At 44.2% G+C, this 26,097-nt stretch overlaps 1 protein-coding gene across 5 annotated transcripts in view; it reads right to left on the reverse strand.

Moving 5' to 3' along the window:
* Window positions 1–26,097, reverse strand: part of TOM1L1 (target of myb1 like 1 membrane trafficking protein) — a 163,432-nt gene that overhangs the window by 9,504 nt on the left and 127,831 nt on the right. Inside the window, exons 1-7 of one of the 5 annotated variants that reach the window (XM_015879670.2) lie at window positions 15,292–15,485; window positions 8,075–8,517; window positions 7,919–8,003; window positions 5,970–6,048; window positions 1,087–1,236; window positions 702–821; window positions 40–144 (exon numbers count right to left, since the gene is read on the reverse strand). In XM_015879670.2, coding sequence (XP_015735156.1) covers window positions 40–144; window positions 702–821; window positions 1,087–1,236; window positions 5,970–6,048; window positions 7,919–8,003; window positions 8,075–8,132 — 597 coding nt within the window. In that variant the 5' untranslated portion in view covers window positions 8,133–8,517; window positions 15,292–15,485. Of the gene's footprint in view, window positions 1–39; window positions 145–701; window positions 822–1,086; window positions 1,237–5,969; window positions 6,049–7,918; window positions 8,004–8,074; window positions 12,847–15,291; window positions 15,486–26,097 lie in introns of those variants that run through there. The other 4 variants (XM_032448277.1, XM_032448275.1, XM_032448276.1 and 1 more) reach the window with 4 other exon arrangements.

Genomic DNA, 26,097 nt, shown 5'->3' on the forward strand with positions numbered 1-26,097 from the left:
AGTGGAACGTCCCTCCGCTTCAAACCTGTGGTACTGTACCTGCTCAGGTGTCAGCAGTAACGTTGGGCCCGTGGGAAGAGGCAGCAAAGAACGTTTTGGGGGATTAGCAGAAGATGGTGATGACTTTGCAGGAGATGGGGACTGCTGAAAGACAAAAGAGCAGAGCTTGTGTTTAACAGAAGAACTGTAGGGTGACCCTACCCATGACAAGGGGACAGAACTAGATGTTTAAGGTCCTTAAGGTCCCTTCCCAACCCACACTGTTCTATAATTCTTGGAATGCTCATATCCTGAATGTTACGTATGTTTTCACACAAATCTTACTCACTTTAGTTAAGGCTTTCAAAAGCTGACTAGTTTCAGCTCTCATTCATTTTGAGGCAAACCAGATGCCCAATCTTTTAAAACGCTTTGGAAGTCTCAAGAGACAGAAACTTCCCTTTGGAGAACATATCCACTATTCTGTGCTTTGAAATAAAAGACACTGCTATATAGGACAGGTGTCTTTGTTGTTATCTTAGCTGCTATAATTGAAGATGATTTCTGCTCACATGCTTAAGTAGATTGGTCATACTCTGCCCTGGAGCATTTAGAAAACAAAACAAAAACATACACACCTTCTGTGCCTACAGAGCTCATACAATTAACACATCCTGCTTCTGATTTACAATGGATAACAAGGCATCGCTGCGTATCCCCACCTTAGGCTTTCCTTTGCTGGTATCAGAAGATGGAAACTCCACTCCTTTCTTCAGCAACTCAATATAAACTTCTTTTACTTCGGTCACATCCACCATTCCCTGGAACCCTCGGGCCCAGATCTGGTTTTAAAATAACAGTAACAGAAATGGACAGTCAGAGGGGGCAGACTAACTTTTCTAGAACACACAACCCTAAAGGCGTTTTCTCTACATGAACAGCAAATTCTCTGCCTCCATCTGCTCCAGCTTCTTCCACCCTGTGCTGCTCCTGCATGAAGCAGAATAATAAAGCCCACATAAAAGGTTTCTATGAATGCAATGCAGGAGAGAAACGAGATGCATATAAAGCAGAGAGACAAACAGTCAGTGTTTACTCCAGGCTCACCATGATAAAGCTCAGGATTTTCTCCTGTAAGTCAATGGGCAGGTTGTATCTGGGATTCAGCAGTTTCACCAGCCTGTCCTTGCAGAAGTCCTTCTTCACAACTAAAGACTGGAACCTTGGACCACAGTTCTGCATACACATGTCAAGCAGCTGCAACCACAAGAAGCTTCTGTTACATAAATGCAAGGAAAAGAAAACCTTTACCCCTTTAATTTATTCCAAGGTGTTGCAGGGAAAAAGCACTAATGGATACGAACAGATCATTGCCAGTAGTCTCACGGTGTTGTCTGGTAGGAAACAAAAGTTCACTGCACGCACTTCTATTCCTATGCACGTACAAAATGAAACGGGTTACCCAGAATTAAACTATTTTTGACAGCGAAGCACAGCCAAGCTTGTTTCCATGTCACAGCAGTTACTGAACATGCCATACCTGAACAGCGTGAAGCCTGTCCACAGCCTGAAAATAAAATGACTCGTACAGACTCACTAAAACAATTAATTCAATGCCCAGCAAACAGGTCCCCTGGTCTGACAGATTCTGAAGAGCTCTGCAGGAGAAGAAAACAAGCTTACTAAGTGCCTCTCTTCTAATCTGCCCTCTAAAGTGAGAGACTAATGAAAAAATAGAAAAGAACAAATTCAACAACTCGGAGAACAATTTCTCCACGTGTTTTAAAGGTCACCCTGCTTTGAAACAGAGCAGGTGAATTGTTCCAGTTGTCAGATTCATCTCCACTAAAGCTGCCTACTTCCAAAACTGCCTGGAATGCTCAGAATGGGATCTCTGCAAGCAGCACATCTGCCCTATCAAACACAGAGTATGTCATCGTGACATTACACCTCTCCTTCCTGTACCTGGAGATGGGTGGCTGCAATTCCCTTCTTACTGAAGAGATATCAAAGGCTGTCAGCACATCCCAACCACCTGGAATCAGGCCAGTACAAGTTTTGTTAGGGAGCTGGAGCTGATCACAATCAGAACTCATCTTGTCTGGCATATAACTGGAGATCTACTAAAGTGCTACAATGCTCCATACAAAGAAAGAACTTCTCTTTGCACTTTTCACTCTTCAACCTTGTCTTTACTTAATCTCTCAGTTTGAGAGTGAGGACGGAAAGGTGGAAGTAAAGGGGCAGAATCCACATTAGTTTGCAAAGTTTTGTGGTTTTAGAGTCACAAAACCTCCCTAGAATCATGCAACAGACAGAACCCATTGACAAAAGGATACAAAAAATCTAAGGCTGCTACTGTAACCACGATTAAAGTTTAAGTAGCTCTCCTACCCAGGGCAGACAGTATCTGGCTGCACTGAAGTCATTTTAGTTTTCCAGCCTCCAGACCTGGGGATTTCTCTCCCAGCGTTATCAAGAACTTACGGGAGAAGTGGCATAAGACCAAAAGAAAATACACTGCTGAAATAAAAAGAGAGTAGAACAAAGAGACGCTGGCAAACTGCTGTGCAAAAAACAGAGATAATTACCAAAAAAATCTTGGCTCGAATCATTATTTTTCATGAGCACATGAAACATATGCTAATAAACCAACTCATCTGCCTGTGCAGTACTTCAAAGATGGTTGGCATAAAACATTTCCAACCCAGAGCATGAGAAATTTGGTATGCTATTCTCTATCATTAATTTTTTTGTATATGGGACTGAGTATTTACTCTCTGAATGAAAGTACTGAAGCTAATGGATTAGAGCCTCCATTCAATTAGGCCAATTCAGCCCACTTACTTCTCATGAAACCAAGCTGGTGCAAAAAAAAAACCCAAGAATTTGACTTTATTTCTAAGCAGACCATTCATGAACAAGGCACTTTCATACTAATAGCACCTTTACTTAGAATGTCAATATGGTTATTTACCACTGTAAATAGGACTTCACTTTCCTGAGATCCACTGGAGTGAATGGACCCAATGCAGCCAAGCCAAGTGCAGCAGGATACAGCACAATGGAATCTCAGTATGCACATGTTCTAATAACAGAACTGGCAAATTAACTTTAATCAACCCATTAACCTTTCTCTCAATGAGGGGCAGAACCTGAGGACTGTTGGAATGGACAAAGCAATAGTAAATGCATTAAGTTTGCAATAGGCACCCTCAAACCCAATGTGAATGCAAGAAAACACAGTTTGCATTCCAGTATTTCTAACTGAGAGAGAACAAGTCATCCGTCTCTGGCCAGGCTTCTACTCCACTAAACTCATACTGATGTCCTACCAAGTAGAGTTTTTGAAGGCCAAGATGCTAAAAGAAACTGGCACAGGCTGCTTCTCACCTGCCATTCACTACTCACAACGCAGCAGCCACACAGACTTCACCAAGACCTTGAATTCCTAAATACTGATTTTTCAGACTGCCTTGAATTTTTCTAACTATGTGAAGTAACACTGAAATACATATTCCTTTTGCTCCCACTCAGTATCTTTTTATTTTTCTCTCTGTTCATATATACCTTTCACACAACCAAAGCTTATTAATAACAAGTCAGATAACACATGCAGACACTGCTGGATTCCTGCCTGAAAGTTCTAATCCTCTTCGCTCTGTGATTGTGCAATCAGCACTGCCAAGCCTGATCTCTGGGCTTTATCAAGGAGAGCACAAAGCGGCTTCAAGGCCTGGCATGCACACACCTCGATCCATGTGACTTCACATGCAACAGGTAACTTCCCTAGATCAGAGTACAAGCAGTTAAGCCACAGCCAACACATGACACAGCTGGCACTAACCCTTCCTCCTGCAAGCAAATAAACACATGTCTAAGACAGAGGAGGAAGACATCACTGCTGAGATTGATGTCTCAATGACAGAATCGGGGCTGACCCATGCAGCGGTGTTACTTCAGACAGACTTTCACGTTTCAGGCTGTGTGTTGTTCTCTGGGAAGGAGCTGCTCGATTAAGAAGACAATTCCAGAATTTCAAGGTTGAACAAACAAATGTGGATCAAAGTACATTTCAAAGGAAAAGTGGTTTCAAGACTTTGTTGCCACCTTACATAGAATCATAAAATGGCCTGGGTTGAAAAGGACCTCAAAGATCAACTAGTTTCAATTCCCCAAGTTTCAATTACTTTTAAAAGGTAATGGTTGAGGGTGGGGCCTCGGCTGGTTTGTTTATTAGGAAGTGAAAATTACTTGCTTTCCATTTGCAATGACTTATCGATCCAATCCAGGTATTTCAAAACAGGAAACAGGAACAATGCCATTATTGTAATCAAGATCATAAAATGGAAAATAGCCCACAGAAGGACCAGCTTGGGAGCATAGGAGTTAAAAGCCATCCATGGTCAGCAGTGAGGCCATCAAAGGGAAGGCTTCACACACTGAACTGATAGCACTGAGGGCAGAAAAGGAAAAAAAGGTAAGGGAGCCTGGAGCAGAGGAAGAGGTGAGGACAGAAAATCTTACATAGGAACAAAGGTAGGAAGAGAGTGAAATGTGAGTGGGTGAGGACATGCGTGGATTAAGAGGCTGAAACTGTGAGGAGGCTGTGAGAAAGCAGTGAACCAGAAGTACCACTGAAACCTGGTACACATTCCACCTGCAAGCAAACAGAACAAGCTTCCAAGCAAACATGATAAAGCCCTTCCTTGGACACAACTGAAATAAGAGCTCCTTGGCTATGTCTGCAGGGTAAACATCCTGGTAAGGACTCCAAAACATAAGTACTGGGCCCTCCAAACTCCAGCTAACTGCATCAGAGGACTGAGGTACACAAGGGCTGCAGAAGAAAGCAAGCAGATCTGATTGCAGTTACAGTGGAAACCAAGTGTTTCTGTTATGCAAACACATGGAACACACAAAAAGGTGACTCATGAGACAGTGGAGGAGGAAACTGAGAAAGAAGTGCGGAAGTGGAATGAGCTGAAGGTATACAGTGGTATGTTCAGCACATTTATCTGCCTCTCAAACTTATCAAGTGACACTTAAGCAATTGCTAACTGACCTACAATTCAACACTATCAATCACCTATCTTCCTTAATCACCTCTCGTATATTGATATAGATAATGATTTTGCACAACAAATGCCAAACCTGTGATTAATAGTAGTCAGAGAGCAATGCAGACGAACCTCTCTGCACCCTGAAAAAAGTCAATTGTTAAATGCAGCTCTGCAGCAGCTTGTAACACAAACTGCTGCTTCTCACAGCTTCACCTCTGTCAGCCAAGAGAAACTCAGGTGGGGACCTCTGGATTTATGACAGCATCAGGAACTTCTTGCTGCTGCTCACCCTACAAGCGCAGTGGAGATCAGAGAGCATCAGCATCTCCTGTAAGTCTTAAACCGACTGGAATCGTAACTCTTCCCCAAACTCTGGGAGAGTTCAAAAGCAGCATCGTGTTCTGAAGGCCAGGTAATCTCCTCCAGTGGTGACACTCCAGGTCACCCCAACCTTCAGTCACAGCATCTGAATCCTGCAAGGCTCATCCTCTGCCTTTCTTAATTCACCACTGTTAACCCTTCATTCCAGTCTCATTTAATTTATTTACAAAACAGATAACCCACATTCTACAGTGCAACCTCAAGCACTCAGTTCAACCAAGGTCGCCATGAGGTGAGTATCAAAAGGGCCAAAGCAGCTTTTATGCCACGACAGGTGGGGTGCTCACAGGGCAACAGGCACTGCATTAAGGAAGAACCAAATTACCTCTACAGGCTGCAGGCTTAAATAAAATACAAAGCAGCAATGCATTTAGGAAAGATGAACACCGGTGGGCCATCAGATCTGCACTGGTAGAGTTATTCACACAAGCAACAAAGACGGAAAATGCCCCAGAGAGTCCTATCAGTGCCAATTTGCACGTCACCTTATCATCTGAAATGCTTTCTGCCTTAGTGTCCAATTAACATAACTAGAGCTGTACTTACAGACAGGGTGAGCCTGATCTCCTTATGGTTACAGTTTTTTGCAAGCTTTTTCTTTAACGCTTTGACTGCATCCTTAGGCCTGTGACAAGACATCAAATAGAAAAGGTTACCAGAGAAACTAAATGGTTTTTCCAGTTCATAACTATATCCAAAATCCCCAAATCCCGGCCTGGTGCTGGGGCCATCCCTGTATTTACACCCACTCATAAACAGAGTCATTTCCCCACAGATTTTGGTAGAATTTCTTCAGCAATAAGAGTAACAAAGCAGTGAATGAGGAGCATCCTCCTGAGATTTGTGCAGAGGAATGAAGTTATTCTTTGCAGGGCCTGCTTCAAAACTGTATTGTTTCACTGCCATACAGTGGATTTTCTCATCTAGTATGGACAACATCCATTGCTACAAAAGGGAATAGGAACAGCCAAATGTATCAAGACTTGACTCACACCTATTTTTCAAATATGATGTGATCAAAAAATATTCTCCTGTGAGTGCTGCAAGAAGTTGGGGTGTCTTGGCTAACCCCCAATCTTTTAATTGCTGGATGCTTTTAACTAATCTGAGTAATTACCATGTACAGACTGACAACCCATTCCACCCAAGAGAGTGGCACTTCCACTACAGTCTCATTTCTATATATACACCCCCTATCTGTTAACTATCTATGTAGGAGGAAAAGGGTGGAAGACGGTATCAAAGCTTATCACATGTGGGAAACAATTCTGACTGATTAATATAGGCTATGTATAGTGTACCCAGAAATTACAGCTATTAGGGCCAGCTCAGTGCTCGTCATCAACAAAAACAAGACGCCCTCCAGTCTGTTTAGGATCTCTGTGGAATCTAAGATGGAACTCACATGCAGAAACTGAACATGTCAATTAAAGAAATCCTTGCAGGAAATATTACCAGGTTGATTAACTTAAATGGCTATTTACCATTACCACATTTTTTTATTTTTTTTTTATTTTTTTATTTTTTTTTTTCAGTTTGATAGGTCTGCTTTACCTTATAGGAAAAAAAAGCATCAACTTTTGTCCTATGTCCATGCTCAGTTAGATCAGCAAAACACAGAGTCAGTGATGGATGGGAGAGGAAAACCTCCCCATGCATAAAGCGATGCTGCTCCCCCACTGCTGCTTCTGTCTGAAGCATCTGGAAACGCCCTGCTCAGGAGTTGGGTATTACATTAAAATAACGATTTGCCTAATTAGATACAGCAGTTCTGCTGTTCCTAATATCCTGCTACAGACTGGGACTAGCAGCAGTTGCCTGGGAGGAAGCTTTAAGGAGCTGCTCTGTAAGCATAAGCTGTGCACAAGAGGAAGTAGTTCATTAAAAAAGCTCTGTTGCATAGAAACTCCAGATAGAACTACCACAGAGGGTCAGAACGTGTGGAAGCTCATGGTGGGGACTGGGAAGGAGTCACTACTGATCCCCTGAGCTCTCAGAGTTACAGGCGAGAGATACCAGCAGGAAAAATGAAAGGAAAACTTGCTATAAAAGATATGGAGGCATACCTTGTTCTCCTGGAGGAAGCTCTCCAGCAGCATTAAAACGTGCCACTGCCTGTGAGTGCTGGCAATGTGTACCAGCGGGTCCCACACGGAGCTCACTTCCCCCTGCCTGTGTTTCTAACACTGCTGCTGGGGCCGGGCATCCTCGGGTTCCATCAGCAGATGTGCTTTAACCTTTAACTTGAGCGGCCAGAAGCCCCCGGACTTTTCCCAGATGAGGCTCAGCAGGGCACGGAGCTGCTCTGCCCTCCGAGTAACACGGGCTGTACGGAACGGGCACGGAACCCACGCTGCCACCTTCACCAATAGCTCTGAGCCGCAGCCCCAGCAGACAGACACAACTCCGCCCGAGGAGCCGGGCTGCCCTTCGGCTGTCGGTACACACACACACACACACACAAACACACACACACACACACCGGCTCCGCTCACCCCTCCTCGGTGGCGTTGATCACGTCGCAGATGTGCATGAATTGCCCCCACTCCTCCGTCTGCAGCGATCCGAACGTCGCCCGGTCTGTAAGGCCATGGGCACAGCGGTCACCGGCGGCACTCGACCGGACCGCGCTCCCCCTCCCTGCTACTCACCCACCAGGCTCCCCACGGCGGTACCGAACGGGTCCTTGGGCGCCTTCCCGAAGGCCATGGCCGCTGCCTGCACGGGGCAGCCCCCTCTCGAGCGGCCCCGTCCCACCGGCCGCTCCTTCTCTTCCCGGGCCGGGGCGGAGCCGCCCGCAGGTACAGCACCGGGGCGGCCACGATCACGTGCGGACCGGGCCGGGCAGCACCGCCCCGAGGGGCAGAGCCTCAGCACCGCTCCGGCCCGGGGAGCTGCACGTCTGGATGCGGAACGAGACCCGCCCGGCGCCGCAGGGCTCCTCGGCCACCTCTTAAATGGCACCGAGCAGCGCAGAGCACGAGAAGGCACAGCGAGGAACCTCGGCTTGGAGCTGCCTGTTGGCGGCCGGCACTTGGAGAAGAACTACGGAAGAAAAGCCACGAGCTGCCTGGAGCGCTCCCACGGACCGACCCTGCGGGAGAAAGAAGTTTGGGTTGAGCACTAAGCTCCCCTGTAGGAACCAGGCGTTGGGACCGGAGGTAGGAGCCCGCAGAAAACCGGGATTTTCAAAACGCAGCAAAATAGAACAGACGCTCTCAAAGTGGTGTCTGAGCAATTCCCGGGCTGCATCGATGGCGGCGTTTATTTGTGCTAAAGGAATGCTGTAAGCAGTGAGGCCGAGGAGCTGCAGCCTCTGCATGCTGCACAACCACTGCTGGAGCACCAGGGCTGACTCTCCTGCAGTGCTGGAGCCCCCTGTGCATCCCACACCGGGACTTTCTTGCTGCGGATCCTGTCAGCATCTCTCATTGTGCCGCTCTATTGCAAGTCTGACTTTATCTCAGCCCCAGACAATGCTGGGGAACAAAACGCGGCATGAATGAAAATTAAAAACTCAACTGCAGTTTTTGTTGACTGTGAGTTGTAATTATTGCAGTGTCAAACAAACACGGAATCACATTAACCTTCACCTGAGTACAGAGTAATCAGCCACAGTCAAAACACGGTATAACCAAATAAGTCATTTGCGTGGCATTAGAATATCAGGAACGAACGAAGCTGTCTTTGCACTGATGAGAGCCCTTCCCAGCAGGAACGCACTCATTTGCGTACACCCACGGCCCCACCTGCAGGGCAGGAGCAGCACAGCACGACGGAGCATCTCCATGCATCCCTACAGCGCAAGTCACCGAGCAGCTTGCCTCTGAGTTCTCATATCTACAGAGTATTCACAAACCAAACCCCTTCCTCACGCTGCTTGTCCTCGGCTGCAGAACACTGAAAGACAACCTCTAAACTCATTCACTCTTTACTGCCTGAACTCCAATAAGGGCCTATTGAAACGAGCCCTTGTTAAACCTGCAATGTGTGAGAGTCAGCTCTCGTTTCAGAGAGCATATTTTATTGAGCTACTCAGGGGAAAAAAATTAATGAAGCCTTTTTTTCCCCCATTGGAATTTACTGCTTACAGTTTCTCACTGAGATCAGCTGTTGGCACCAACCTAAGAACACATGGGGTTTGGGCACAGCCCTGCAGGAGGAGCACACAACCCTCTGCTCTCAGTGTGAGCTGCCCAGCAATCACAGAGCCCTGGGAGCCCTGCTGCACCCCGGGCACCCTCACTGCTGTTGTGGCTGTAGTATTACACTTAATGACTGTTATTAAGGGATGCGGTATGTAGAAGAGTGTTATAAAAAGAAAGGAGAACAAGCCCAAAACAAAACCAGTAGAGAATCCCAAGCACACACAAGCATATCCAGCCTCACTGAGAAAGTGCTGAAAAATGACTTTCAGCTTCTTTGAAGACCCTGTAAATTCAGGTTTTGCTTTGCCTTAATAGATGCATCAAACATCTCCAGGTTGCAAAATGTTTTGGGGGAAAAAAGAGGCATCCAGTGGCACCACCTACATCTCCCCCTTTGTGCAGCATCTCTTTCACCAGCAGCAGCAGGCTTCTCAATGCAATTTGATTCGTACTACTGGTACTGTGGATGCTGTGACAAAAACCAAATCTTTAATTGTCAGAGCTACCCAGAGATTTCTTCCCCTCTAGTTTTGCTGGGTTTATAGTTTATATATTGTTAAGTTGTAAAGTCAGACTTTACCTTATTTAATCTTTGGTCTTATTTGTAAGGATTTGTGTACATGTACAACAGAGTATCTCACTTCAACAGCTCTCCTACTCATAAACTGATCCATGATATTGACTTGTACCTGCTGTGATGTGTTGTATCTGTATACGCTACAGAGATGGCTTTAGGTACAGTTTAAGAACAGAGAGATTTTTAAGAAAGCATTATTTCTGCAGAGGTTTGCTGAGGAGTCGCACAGTACCTGCGTGCCTCCCAAGAGCCGTGTTTCCTCCCCAGCCTTCCCTATGAGCTGTTTGAGGCTGATTCCTCCTTGTTATCCCGTACAACAGAGCTGCAATCAGCGGGATTCTCACTGCAGCTCATTAGACCAGATGCTGGTTCTGGCCTGTGCTGGGAGCTGAACTTGAACAAACAGCTCGAGGGCTGCATCAAATCCCTTCTGCATAATCTCCATTAGCTCACTGCCTTCAGATAACAGCAAACCTAATCAAGAGCCATTTGGGCAAATTAAATTAATGCTTGTCTTATTTGGGACCGAGCCTCACTAAGAATGCAGAGCTGTCCCCAAATATCCGTTGAAGTAATTACTATTTTAACGTAAAAAAAGCAACCTCGGTTGTGCTAGCAGCACATTTAATTTACCCATGTAGGAACAGGGAAAGAATACTGCAACAAACGATAGAGGTGTGTGCAGCCTGCAGAGGGCAAGCTTGGCCAGCCAATCTCCCTGTACACACAGTGAAGGTGCTTCATTGAAAAGGCACTTCTGGATGGGCCATGCTGAGCTTACTCACACTGTGGGCTTCACATACAGCTTCTTAGCAGTGTGAGCTATCTTGTCATCAGGAAAAAAGACTGTCCCTGTACATGTAATGCAAAGCTCTCTGAATCACAGAATCCCTCAGGTTGGAAAGGACCTTAAAGATCATGGAGTCCAACCACAACCTAACCACACTACCCTCACTAACAACCTTCCGCTAAATCATGGCCCTGAGCACCACATCCAAATGGTTTTTAAGCACATCCAGGGATGAAGCCACTTTCATTTTGGGGACTGAGGATTGCACCACTCAGGTTTTTCCCACCAGCTCCGTGCTGTTTCCCAGACCACACCAACATGGCAAAGCTGAGCAAATCTGCACAGCCCCATTCCTGGTCCCAAAACACTGAAGAGTTCCAAGCAGAAGCCATCCCACTTCATTAACACACTCTAAGAACCACAAATTACTTTAAAATGAAACGGCACCTTGTTTAGTGTAAGGCTGAACACCAATTCTTTCAGAATGGTGCAATTCCCTTTGTTTGGTATTATGCATTAGCTCTCTTTGGGACTCCACTGTAAAGATGGGGTACTGATACAAAACTTCCCTCTCCTTTCTCCCTGGGGCAAAGCTGGAGACAAACACCCTGCTGTGCTGTTGGGAGCTCCACTTTGCTCAAGGTCATCTTCTTACCCAACTCCTCTCCTGAAGTGCATTCCCTTGCAATGGATTCTAGATATCTAAGGTAAAAATCACTATTGCATAGCACAATTTTGCAAGTTTTGACTCAACTTTCCTACATGAGATTAATTATTAAATACACCTCTGCTGCTTCTTGTTTCCTTAGTACTTGGACAACAGCAGTATCTAAAACCAGACCCTTTGTAAGAAACTGCATGTAAAGCAAATGATTTTCAAACAGAGTCCTGAATTACTAATTGCAGCACAATCCGATTGCCCACAACAGAAGAACTGCTACCAAAACACACACCTGCTGGTAGCCCCATGTCCCCCAGCCCTGGTTTGAGTCCACCATCCCCACCTAACGTAATGCCACGCTGCTCGCAGGGCTATCTCCTGTCCTAATTAACCACCAGGCTTAGCTGAACTCTCTGCTGGATTTTAATTACAGAGTTATTAATTCATGGGGAAAAAATTGACAGATGTTTCAGGTTGGTCGTAGCAAATTAAAAGGCAGGTGCCTGGCACCAAGAGTCAGAAATGATTAAACAAATGACTCATGGACGTTCAGCTGTTCCACAGCAAACAGTGCACACTGCACTGCTTGGTGTTCTGCAGGGCAGGGTGACTCCTCAGGATAAAAATAACTGCACCAGTTTTCACTATCTCACTTCTAAATGTAAGGAAGCTTTCAAACGTGTGCTCTCCATTCGGTTTGCAGTTTTCTTTCTTGGTTCGCTTTGCTCTCCTTCCCTTTAGAAAAGGAATTCTGCTATTTTCTCAGATTCTTAGTTTAGAAAAAAGTTTGGATGATGCCAAGGGAAGAGAAGGAACTATCTGGTTCCTCTTCAGTTATTACTAAGCAATATGCCACACATTACTCTATTAATAACATGTATTTGCAACACGAAGTTGACTATTTTCCATCTCTTACAGTGCTCAACAGCAGTTGCTGTAATCCTGCTGCTAACTTCAAGGGCTTGACAAAGCTTATGGAAGCGTTAATGCAAATCAAACACATTACAGGAAACACAGCCTGAAAGGCTACGAAGGTCAGTATTGTTAAAGGGAAGCAGGAAGCAGCAGTGCCACGGGCTGCAGCTCTCCATCACTTGTGCTGCTTCGCAGAGCCGTTCCATCAGGTCTCAGCAGGCCCCATTTGTCATGATGGCACACGCAGCCCCAGCCGAACCGAGCAGAAACTGCCTTTCAGAAGATGGCTGGTTATTAAAAACCACTGTCTGGTTTTAAGTGCATCTCCTCGGGTGTGTTTCTGCTAGGGAAGGTGAAGGAGGAGTTCCAGGCTGGGTTTGGTGATGACTGAACACATGTACACGATGTATGGTACATTGAATGAGACATGCTGTATTTTTCACGCATAAGAATCATAAAAATGACAACTGCTCTGCCAATATTCTAATTTCTGTATAGGTTTCCATCCCCCCCCTGTAATAAAGTACAGCTCAAACTACACCTCTGGTTCAAGTCAATCCAAAGATTACTCAAAGACAAAAAAAAAATCACTAGATTCGATTTGGATAATGCAGAACCAGATATTTGGACAACTCCAGACCTAGAACTGCATGCCAATAGATCTGTAGGAACAGTTTCCATTTGTCAAAATCAGCATTCTTTGATCAGATGGCAGAAAAATTCCCCACAGCTGTAGGTCACGCCATGTAGCAGCTGTCTTGGAGCTGTGAGGAAGTTAAACAACTACCGGTGCCTCCTTCCCATAGCCTACCAAAACTCACTCGGTTTGCTTTATTACCACAAGACACATCCAAATGCATTACTTGGGAAGCTCTATCCAAACCATCTCTCTGTAGCCCATTGGCACAGCTGGCTGCTGTAGCCCTGGAATGACCAAAAGCTGAGTTTCTGTGGAAGCTGTGATGCTCAGAGACACAGCAACCATCCTGCCAGGATGACCTGTCTGTGTTCCAGCTCACCTCTTGCCCTGAAGATCCCTCAGCCCCTGCACAACATGTGCCTGATGCAACCACATGGGAACCGGGACCCACTTGGGGCTGGAGATTTTTCTGTTGTCAGAGAAGATGCTGCCAACTGCCTGGACTGCACACAGAGCCCTGAGACTCATCTGTACCTCTGCCAGCTAACAGAAGAAACCAATAAATGCAGACTTTAATGCTGTGCCTCAAAAATAGCTTTCCCTGTTGCTACAAGAGGCAGCATTTCAACCAGTTTCAGAACGTGAACACAGAAATGCTGTCTGCTGGGTGCTCTTCTAAGGAGGAGCACGTTCACGCTTAATTCCTTCCACCTCCCTCCTGCCTTGTTAGCAACTGCAGCCTGGTGCCTGTGGCCCGTGGGCTTCTGCACGGCTGCTGCTAGCAGAGTAATGCATTAATGGAGATTTATGGCATTGCCACGTGTGTCACACTGAGCCCAGGGTACTCTGGAGCAGAGGGATCACACGTGCTGCTCCCCGAGCTCACACCCATACTCTGCATCACAGCCCACTGCTTTCTGTACTGCGTGTAACTGAGCAGTAGCACAGAGAGCAGCCATGGGTCCTGTGCTGGGCACAGGGAATTATTGCTGCTTGCTTTTCTGAACTCTACAGTAAAGATCTCTCAAAGCCTGCTCAGAACAGCTGTAAATCTCAACATATTCTTCCTGCCTTGGCTGCATCTCCACAGGGATGTTTATAGCACACATTCACCTGCAGTGCATTTCACCCAAGGAGCAGTAACAAGGCACCAACACAGGATTCTCTCCTGAAATACTTTGTGCAGTCTTTGAGTATTAATTGAACTGCTGGTTACAAACACAGCCATGAGGAACAGCCTCCACAAACTGCTGTTTCTACCATGAAAAAGCACTGTGATGCTCAAACAATTATAACATTCCCTATTAATTTTAGCTACTTACATGGTTTTCATGGCTACAGAAGCTGAACACTTTACATTCCTTAACACATTTCCTTTCTGCCAGTGTACGCAGCACCAAAGGATCCCCACTGAAATACATCAGGGTTGTGCCTGTCTGTGATCCCACTGGCTGCCTAAAGCCATGGAGAAGTTACGTGAGGATGCTGAGTGACAGACAGCTGCTGTTATTGCATTGCACTTCATGGACCCTGTTCTTACACACTGTGCAGGAAACCCGTGTGTTGTCAGGGCTCAAATTTTGTTTGATGCCTGTAAACCTTTTATTGGATCTAGAAATAAGGAATTTGCTTAAGGTTATGCAAGAGATCAGCAGTAAATCAGGAAATTGAGCCTAAGCCTCTTAGAGCAGCAGCCTAATGGTTGTTTTCAGAAGAGTTTCACTACATTACACCAGCTAAGTGTCTGGCTCACTCACTGCTCTGTGGATTAACAGAGGGCAGATTGACGACAGTCTATTGAATTTTTAAAACAAAAAATAAATACCTGCTATGAGCTCTTAAAAAGCTTTTCCTAGCAAGGTTTTGGGAAATTCCCAACAGTCTTAATTGCATATTTGTATATGCACAGAAACTATAAGTACACATACCTACACAGTAATAAAGCCAAGTCATGTATCATTATTTAAACTTTGTGAAAAGCAATGTCATTCATGATACCCCGGATAAACTGCTTTTCATTGCTGTACACAAACACACTGAAATACAGTTATTTCATCTGTCAGGCAAAAATAACCTTTGCCTCTTCCAACTTGGAATTCTCCAACCACCCACAGACAGCAGGACATCATGCACTTACCACCAATTAGTTTGGGTGCTTTTCTTTTCCATGTAGCAGCTCTTGACATGTAACTTCTTTTCTGCATCCTTGCCTACCCCTAATTTAATTCAGCTAAGCCAAATCTATACCCGGCTACACCTGGTAGAACAACCCTCACAGCTCAAGGTCACCAGCTGCAAATAGCTGCTTGCTTTCAACTGCTCTCACTTGAATGGTAATAAGCTTCAAGTAGTGCCTGGTCTTAGCTTTGATTCAGTTAACAGTGCACTATCATCCCCATGTGAGCAGGTTACCTGAGCTGCAGTTAGAACCTTGCTGCTCCTGTTCTAGTCTAATGCAAAAAATAGGCAATATAGTGCAATATCACTGGTTAGACCTCTGAATATAGATGTATATTTACTTACACACCAGGGAAGCCATTGCTGACTTCTCAGTTTTTCATCTTAGTTGTAATGTTTTTAGCAAACCTGATGCTAATGAGATACAGATATAATAAAATAAATTCATTTTACTATCCCAATCCAAAAGTGCAAAGGAATGGTAATAGGTGCAACAGCCCAGAGAGCTCACAGCACTGTGATTCTGCAACTATTCCTATGGAAGCCCAGAAATATCCTTCCTTTGCTCTTCTTTCAGTCCTTTTATTTCCAAGGCCTTAAAGGCAAACCAGGGAAAAGAGGGCTAATTAAACCTCTGATCTTGAATCGTGGCATGGCAGCTTCAGCCTTCATGTACAGCACCACACAGCAAAGCTGCTACAAGCAACGCCCTGATAACCTGTTAGTATTTGTTAACAACACTTAGAGGGAATTGGTTTCAAAGCCTCTCTGCTTAACGCAGACTGAGACCATTAAGTCTGCATACTAAAGCTAGTTTGGGAAAATGTCTCACTTGCAGATTGAAATAGCAAAACCCTTTGAGGAAAGAGCAGTGACCTTTACTGGCATCGTAGTTTGCTTTGCACGAGGGTGTTTTAACTTCCTGACTCACTCATTTTGGACAATCCAGTTTGTAATTGCCCTTTGTAATTGCCCTGATTCTTAGGAATGCTGTTAATATTTAATATCCAGCAATCAGTTGAGTCAAGTCTTTATTCCCCTGTAAGTTTTTTTCAGTTCTTTATTTCTAATGGCTGATTATATTTTTAGCCAGAAAATATTTGTGCTTTTCCTTTGCTTTGTAGAAGGAAGCTTACCAGGGTTTTTTTTTTTTTGAGTAGAAACACAACACTGTCGATCAGACTTCTGCAAATACAAAGCCATTCTCTCTACATACCCAGACAAAACTCTTCACCTAACATGTATTTTATCTGGCCCTACATTTATTATTTCTAGTCAGTGCATATTTCTGTGGCCATGGGAGGCAGGGCTGTACCCCACAGGAGCTAAAGTTCAGATGCTTCCATGTCTGTTCTGTGCAGGATGGAAGTGTCTTTGGACTGCCTTTGTCTTGAGAGAAAACCTCAGCTTTCCCTCGGGCTGAGGATTTCCATGGGATTTCCAGCACCAGGAATTACTATTTAACAACTTGGCTATTTAACTGAGTTTGAAGTGAAGGTCCATAGAAATCATCTGTACATTCCTATCATTACAAACAGATCTCTCTTCAGAAATACCATGTAGAGGACCAGCAGCAGAATCACAGAAGGTAATCTTTCATGGTGCTGCATGTAGGGAAGATGCCTTGTCTTGAATACACTTTGCAATTTAAAGAAAGGATTATGCATCCAAGTAGGAGCAGTACTAAGCAATTAATGAAATTACTCTTCTGGGATGGCTCAGTGTACACTCTTAAATATGTTGAAAATTAGCCACAACCCCTTAGGAGTTTACTTGGAACAAAAGCCAAATTTAAATCCTGAAGTTAATACAATAATGTGAAATAGATCTTGAGACCAGAGGACCAAAAGTTCCCTTAACTCTTTTATTTTTTTTTTAATATTTAAAGTTTGCATTCTATGCAGTGTGTGTTTCTTTATCTCTTTATTACATTCAGTTTAATATTTTATTCCTCCTAATGTTGTGCTATGTTAAATATTGTAATCTCCCCAGGTGATGGAAGATAACAGCAGGCTGTGTGCAATGCAAAACCCAGCACAGAGCAGTCAGACACAGTGCTGTACTGCATCCAGCAGAGCCCGGGGCAGCTGTTGGGACCTTGGCAGAGAAGGCAGGAGGGTTTGGGTATCCTTAGGAAGAGCTGCAGTTGCATCATTTTAGCTGAGAAACTGCACAGGCTGCATCTGCAGTGGGAGAATGAAAGGCCTGGGCAGCCTTCCTTTGCTCCCATCACCATCCCAAATCCCAGGAAGGCTGGCGAGCTGAACAGCTGGTGAGGGTGGTGGGTTTTGTACTGGAGATTGCTTCGCTGTATAAACCAGGGTGAAATTATCTCGCAGTATTTCAGACTATGACCTTTCGAGTAGACAGACCCAATGATTTTCAGTCAATGCTCCCTGTGCTTGATTTAGAAGCCCATTCAGAAGGCAAAAAGGCCAGTTCATTGAGGCAACTCATTACTCCACTGTGCTGCTACATCCTGATAGATAACAAATCTGACCTTTGCTACAGAAATAGGTTGTTGTGGGCAGTAAAAGTTCACTTTGAGTGACACGACGAATGCTAACTCTCCTGCAGACAAGGACAGCATGGGGGCAGAATGTGCAATCAATGGTCCACTTCCAGCAGCACGCTGAAATTCTCTGTGAGAAAATGCATGGTTTTCCCATTTCTGCAGATAGGATTGAGCCTGTTAGTCTCAGACCTTAGTTTACTGTCCTGGGAAGCCCAACAAGCCCAGAAAACAACCCAATGGTAACCTCACTTTAGTTTAATGAAGTGGGGATCAGTTGGAAATGTAACTAAGTGAGCTCCTTTGTAGACCTAGAAATGCACAGGCCCCATTCTTGGCACCAGTGCTAAAGCTGTGCTCCTGACATTCTGGCTGATGATGATGAACTGTCAGAAACTATGAACAACCTGGGGAATTCAGCCCTGAAAGATTATCAATAGAACAGAATCACTCCGGTTGGAAAAGACCTCAAAGATCATCAAGTCCAACCACAACCCAACCATACCACCCTAACTAACAACCCTCCGCTAAATCACATCACTGAGCAAATAGGCTTCTGAGGAATGTGCTAATTACAGCAATGTTCAGTGGTTCCCTATTCAGCAAATGAATTTCAAACGTAATAATTGATTCTTGATTTTGTTCATCACATCCATTTCAATTTAATGTCAGCTGACTTAACGAGATATTACTTGCTCTCAGGAATTATTTTTTCTTTTTTTCCAAAGTCAAGCAATTGAACAAAAGCTTGGATGATCCATTTGGTGAAGTTTCATAGATGAAACAATAATACTATCCAATACCTATCACAATCTAGAAAATATAAGCTAAAAAAACCCCTACATTTCTCTGTTTCTCATGCGGCTCTGTCCACTAAATCAATGTATTTCTATTCCCTGCCTTCCAAGCGAAAACAACTACACAAATCTGATGCAGCCATTTCTGGGGAAGTGTGGCCATGCATCGACCTGCAACCTGCAAGAATCAGGTTGTTTTTTGAAGCACTGAGGTTTCATTCTTAGGGATTTGTTCTTCCAGCCTGGGAGCTGCAGCGCTAATGAAGGCGGTGCTTTATGGCAGGGCTGGCTTGGCAGGAAGTGAGAGGCATCAGGAAGCCAAAAGACTGAAAATCTTTTCCTTTTTATTTTTACATCACATCTTTAACGGCCACAAGATCCAGGGTATCATCCCTGCTTTAGTGCTGGGACGCTCATTAAGCACTGGTAATTAGAGTACTCCTACTGCCTTCTTATACAGCACTGATAAAAACTGTTAACATGGCTTCCTCCCAGATCAGCTCACTTCAGGGAAGTTCCTCCCACTAAATTCTGTTGACAACAATCCCTTTTAATCTGCTGGCCTGGACACTGCTTTAAGGCCAGTCTGTTTGAAAAACGTAAAGAAATGAAGAAGAAAAACCGATGAGAAGGCAGCTACTTTCAGGAAATGTTAGCACTTAGAATTCCCTCGCTCACAGCTATGACTGGACCTGCAGACAACAAGGCAATGTGAAAGAGTGATGTGGGAACAATAATGCCACCCATGCCCCATGGGTCCCTATCCCTAACAGCCCCCTGGCAGCCCAGCCTGGGTGAATCAGCCCACACTGCTCAATCATCTTTGTGGGTTAATGCCTCAGTGCCCCTAAGAGTCTACTAGAAATGACTTTCAGAAACAAATGCCATCAGGAGGAAGCTGGCATATTTGCAAGATTACTTCTCATGTAATAAATTTCCTGTGATGAGCTGTGTTACTGACCTTGCTGTTTGTCTGAAGCTGCACCACGGCTCAGAGGGGAAGGCTGACCCAGCATCGCACATGGCCCCTCTGGTGGTTACAGAGCTGTACAGTGACAGCAGCCTCGAGCTTATGGACAGATTACATGAGGAATGGGCTTTCTAAAAGACCCTTCTGAAAAGGTGATGTCGGATATTTCATAAGTTAACACCAATGAAAAACAGATTTATTCCCAGTGACAGGGAGCTTAGTCCTGCTAAGAAGCTGCAGAATCATTTGCTGCTTTCACTTAGTCCTCATCAGAGAAACGGGTCTGTTGGAATGAATGATCTGAGGGCCGGAACATTAGACATGAAATACTTCATCTCTCTTATAGGCCCACACAGCAAACCTTGCTTGGGCTCCATCTCACCACAGCAAATTATGCATGTTTAAAACCTCCTTCATCTACTTTGCAGAGCTTGTCAAACCTCAGAACTTCTGTTCTGCAAACTATTTCTAAACACGTACTGACCTGTGTTGAAACAAGAACACGACTGAAACCCCAAAATGTCCTGGAAACAAAAAACTGTATATGAAAAGCTCCTATTTGGTTTATCATTTTCTAGTTTGTCATCTTGCATATTTTCATATTGTTTTATGCCAAGCTAGTAGCCGTGATTCATTACATGAAATTGGAACATTATAGATTCGATACAGAAGCATTCATCTTAGTGACAGGAAAGGATCCCTTAGGTCACAGATCCACTTCCCTGCAACTGTAGGAAATCCCATAAAAGACACCGAAGCTGGAGATACACAGAAACTTAACTTCATTCAGCTGTGTACCCTTGGAGTTACAAACCCCTGAGCATCCCATAACCACATGAAAGCTGTCAGAGCAAACAAAAGGCTCCAAAAGCTCATCTTATGCTGTAAATCTATGCTATGAAACAACCCCAAAGCATTAGCAGTGCTCTGCCCTGGCACTGGCACAGCCTTTGTGAGGTTTCATAAAATAAACATTCTGATCACAAATGCCATATGAGCTCAAAGCTTGAACTTATAGACAAGACATGCATGTCCATGTGTTGTCATCTTCTCTGCAGGGTCATTAAACCAAATAAACATTGCTGGCAGCCTGTTTCATCCAAGCTTCAGTGCCCTCAGTGCCCGCCCTGCTGCTCTATAGAGCACTCTGAACTTGAAAATGTTGCTTCATGTCTCTGGGAGTGACACTCGGGGCTGTGTGCATGGCAGCTGAAGCACATGGGAGTGAAAGGAGCTCCCTAAAAGTAACAGATGGTGACATTAGTTCCTATTCTCACAGCAGGCCAAGCTGTGAGAAGAAGTAATTGAGTTGCAAAGGATTATAATATAAATACCACTATTGTACCATTATTTTTATTCCTTTGATATTCTCGAAATGAATTGGCCATAGATATTTTACTGTGTTTGAGTAGTGCCTTATTAATCCGCATGAAAGAACCATAATGTCTTTCAGAGTGGATACCAGAGAGTGGGTATGGAATACCTAAAGGCAAGGGCTAGACAGTGCAATGCCCAACTGCACAGAGGCTGTGCAAAGAGCTGCAGAAAGGTGGGCTTGTATGCAGACGTTGAAGGGGCACAGCTGAATTGGAAAATACCCTGAGGTATCCTAAGAAATGAGATGCTATAAAACCATTTGGGATCATGAAGGAATCTGGTAGACAAAATCTTTCAGGTCTGTCTGCAGTCCTGATTGTTCAGCAGAGAAAGCAGAAGAGAATTAAGGAATCTTGCTTCCCAGACAGATGCTGCAAACCAAAAGACACTGCTGCTTCCTCCAGACCTGAGGCTACCAGCCAAACGCATGCTTAGAAGTACTTACAAATATACCTGAGCTGCAGTCCCTTGGGTCTGAAGTTGTACTGCTGCCTACAAAACTCCGAGAGGAAAAATGCATTTGAAAGCGTTACATGATTATGAAATGTGCATGTCTGATTAGAAGTGTAATTACTTTGCGTTTTGATATGTCAGCAGCAAATGGCTTTCTTGTGGGCTACATCATCACATACACACTCTCACCCCTAAACCTCAGGCGTTTCTCAACTGCCATTTGAAAGCAATAATGGAAATCCATGTTTTAATTTCTAATATTTCAGTGCCTGTTCTTATAGTCATTACGTATGGCTGAATCCATCATGCTGTCTACAGCTGAATCTCTGGAGGCTCCTTACCTGAACCCTGCTGCTTTCTTCAGGCTCCTACATGGAACTGCTACATTTTCATTTTCTATTACCCAGATGTGTATTAACAATAAGGACATTAACTCATAAAAAACATCAACTCACTGGTGGAAAAACTGACAGAGAGAATCCATTTAACACCCCCCTGTATTCTGACACTGCATTTATAAATTGTATCATCATTTTAAGAGTGCAGGTGTGCTGAGGAGTGCATGGCCTTGCAATGCTGCAGAGCATAGGAAAGCATATTAGAAAATATGCTTTAAATATTAGAAAAGCTGTTATGGACCCACAATTAGGAAGGACCTGGAGTGTGAGTACAAGCAGAGCACCCGAGTCTTGAGTGCAGAGTTGGCAGAAGAGTTATTGAGCTGCATCAGCTCAGGGCATGCACACAAAGCTCTGCGGGCTGCACCAGCTCCAGAACAGCACTGCTTTGTGCAGCTTTGCATCAGTCCAGAAGGGATCTGGCTGACTCAGGAGCCAGAGCTTTCACAACCATCAATTTAAAAATGCCTCCAGAAACGTAAAACCAAAACCAAAGAGCTACTAATGGGAAGATTTTCTTTAATGAAGAAATGAAACAGCAGAACCTGATGGAAGTTTTGATGTTCCCTCTCAAACCCCATGTTAGCATTAGCGCTAAACAGATGTCCCACATTCCAAAGAAATGGCAGGTTTGGCACCTCTTCACGGTTAGCAAATTTAATTATGGCTTCGAATGCAATAATGGAGGTGCCTTGCTTGGCTATAATTGGATCTGCAATTGGCACAGGCTTTCCTTCCCTCACTGTGCCATATGGGGAACCGCAGAACAAGGTGCTGCATATGTTCCTGCTGAATTACACTGGGTCAAATCAGGGTCAGATTAAAATATTATGGAAAGGAAGGAAGGGGCATTCAAAAAGGAAAAGTGGGTGCTTTCCTTCAATGCCACTTTCTCTGACCAAATTACTTGGGATCAAATTGGATGCGGGCTACAGTGAAAAAGCTATTTTAATTAGGAGGGCTCCCAGTCTGTCTGAAATAACAGCGTGTTCTGGGCAGAAGATCAGGAGAGGCAGAAGAGCTGGATACAAGACAGACCCGAAGAAAGGAAAATAACCCTTTAAATATACCACAGATTCTGGGGGGAAAGCTTTCTCTTTTCATCCCTGTGGAGAGTTAATGGCATTTCAGAAGATCTGGAACAGGCTGAGGAAAAAACATCCTGCCAATTCACATTACAGATCTGATACAGATCACTGATAAATGGGAGCAAAAAGAAAAGCAGTGGCTTTTGTTTGGTTACGTAAAATACCCCTTCAGGCAGTGAGGGAGCAGCATCTATGAGTGAGACCGCCTGACACTTCCCATTAGCAGACCTTGTTTTCTGTTGTTAATAACACTGGCAGACTTAAAGCACTGGGCTGAAATTGCCCTTTCTGACCTAAGTCTTAGGGTGAGTTTGTCTGCCACGTATCCATGCAGGCACACTTACAACTGATTGGGATAACAGATTCTGATCCCGAGGAAGAAAAAGCAACCTATAAAATAATTGCAACTTCATAGCACCGGCAAGGAAAAATAGCATTACAATATTCACTGTGGCATCCCTCCTGCCAGAAGAAGAAAACTAACTGTGTGAAGGGTGAGAAAATGACCTGATGCTAATGCAGAACTCCTTACCTCCAGCCAGTGTCAGCACTACACACAAGGAACATTCTAACACCATTTAGTTTTAATTTAGCAATATTCTGACAGCCTATTATATATTCTTTCTCCTGTTGAAACGAATGGGACTTTTGCAGTAACCCACCAGGGCCTATTGCACATATGTCTCCTTAGAGTTGCACCCCTCTATGACATCTCTTAAGGCACCAAGAATCACAATCCACTGCTTACTATTTGAAAGCCTGCTTTAAAACCCTGACATCGATGAGAATTTACTTATTCTTGTTTTCCTTTCCATGTACTTTCTGTGTGCTAATGTGAAATTATGATTCTCCCATTCTTGGAACAGAACATGAAATTAGCCCTGATAGCACTGAGACCAGAATCATCACAGCAGCTGAACTGCAGCGCAGAGCATAGAGGTGTCTGTAAGCAGAGCCTGGCTGACTGCAATTATGCAGTGTTACCATGGCACTGGGGAGGGCTGGGGAATAGCACAGCAATGCTGGTTTTATATATATATATATATATATATATATATATATATATATATATATAAAAGCACAGGGGGAAGGCAGCTGCAGGTGACTGTGGCACTGGAATTTGGAATTTGGTCTCTCCATCAGAAAACAATAGAGACATTTATAAATATCAATAATGACTTGCAACACCTGGAAGTAAAGAGGAAGGCTGAACTCTACAGAGCAGAATACTGAAATAAGACAGCTGTTACTTTTCATGGCACTGCGTGCCCTCAGTGTGTGCCCTCTAGATGCAGTGAATGGGCAGAGCTGCACAGGGGCTGAAGGAGCACAAGAGTTGGATGCTGGAGTTCCCAGTCCCAATGACTTCAGCTCTGCCAGAGAGCACCCAGCAGCCCCATTCCTTTTCTCTAATGCCAGGATTTCACACTCTTGCTCCTGCTGGTGCCATCTGTGTGCAGGATGTTGATGCCAACACCACCAGGCTGCCACTCAGACAGAGAACAGCAGCAGGACATCTACCCGCTGCACTCCTCCAGTTCCAATCCTCTCTTACAGACAACACTATTGGTAAGTTCTGCATTCATGTCAGCATTTCCCTGAGGGGGATGCCATGGTACAGAGAAGTGGGCTGGGAGCATCCTGCCATCCTGCCTACACCTTCCACTCCTTTTCCTTTCTCTGATGGCCAATGATTTCACTGAACCCCAGGTTCAGCCACGCACCATGTACAAATCCCAATGCAACTGATAGTATAAGGGATTTATTGGGTCATAAGAGGCGCAGAGTTAGCACAATTAGATTTTATTCTAGCTGTGGATATGTGGAATATAAAAGTACGTGCTTTAAAGTTAGAGCAATTTCTAGGAAATATTATTTGCTGCAAAATAAAAATGAAGACATTATTGAAAAGACCACAGCTTCACCGCAGCGATGGCTGTCCCAGTTATCAGAATATTCACATCAGAAACATTTCTGCAGCTCTACTTCATCCAACTTTTTTCACCTCTCCGCCACTCCTCCCAAATGTGAGAGCATCGGCCTCGATGATTCAAGGATCTTGGATAAAAAAAATGCAACGTGCAGAGCTTTAGCTGCTGAGCTGGCTCATAAATTCAGTGTTTCAGCTGGCAGCCCTTGGCAGAAAGCAACCACCCCATTAAATCACAACGGGCAAGAAACTGTCATTCTGGTGAATCATGAGAATTACTAATTCTTTTATAATGTGTGCATATATGAGGAAGGTAATTCAGTGGGAGTTTTAGTTTCGTTTTTATGGTGTCCTTCAGAAGATTATGATCCTTGCTGCTTTTCCCTGTTGTCCACCCAACTTCCAAAGCAGCTGTTAAAAGCGTTAACAGCAGCAGTTCATAAAGACAAGCCAAGTATAAACCTTTGCAAAACTTATTCCTGTTTTGTTGCTCCCCAGATTCCGGCATTAACATCCCATATACTGGGGGTTGTTTGGGAAAACCCAAAAAGCAAAAACAGCCTGAACAGTAGAGAACAAGTGCTCTTATTTACCAGGAACTCAAACTCTCATAGTCCACTGGACAAAAACAATCAGTGTGGCCCAACTTCAAAACAAATCCAGGAGCAGAGCAAAACCATCCCAACCCTGAGCATGGAATGGGGTTCTGTGGCAGTTCTGGAAGCAAATAGCTATTTTTGCACTTTGTTGATTTACAGTGGGAGATCTGGGGGTAAATTCTATTGACCTGCCTGGTTCTGAGCAATATAAATGTATGTGAAAGAACAAAAAAATTTTGCCATCTCAACACTTCACATAAAATACATAAATCTCCCAGAGATACCAAATGAATACAGATTTGATATTTCAATCCACCTGAAACAATACCAACCACACCAACCAGTATTAGCAGATTTTATGGGAAGCTGTACAAGTCCAAAGTGTTTGTAATTTCAGGCCTATAATTTAAGAGTACATGATTTAATTCAGAGTAAAGAGATAAAAAGCAAAAACAAATTTGTTCTTTTCTTCACCAGTGAAATAGTACTTCAAGGTGCAATAAAGAAAACACTTGGCTGCAGTCTTACCGCAGCCTGTGTCTGGAAGAGGCTCACACTGCTCTCAATTCATAAAATCTTGTATGTGTTTATGTGCTAAAGAAGATGCCAGCTTTTGTCACCAGTATCTGCGAGACAAGTTT

This window comes from Coturnix japonica, chromosome 18, assembly GCF_001577835.2.
Source record: "Coturnix japonica isolate 7356 chromosome 18, Coturnix japonica 2.1, whole genome shotgun sequence".
Lineage (NCBI taxonomy): Eukaryota > Metazoa > Chordata > Aves > Galliformes > Phasianidae > Coturnix > Coturnix japonica.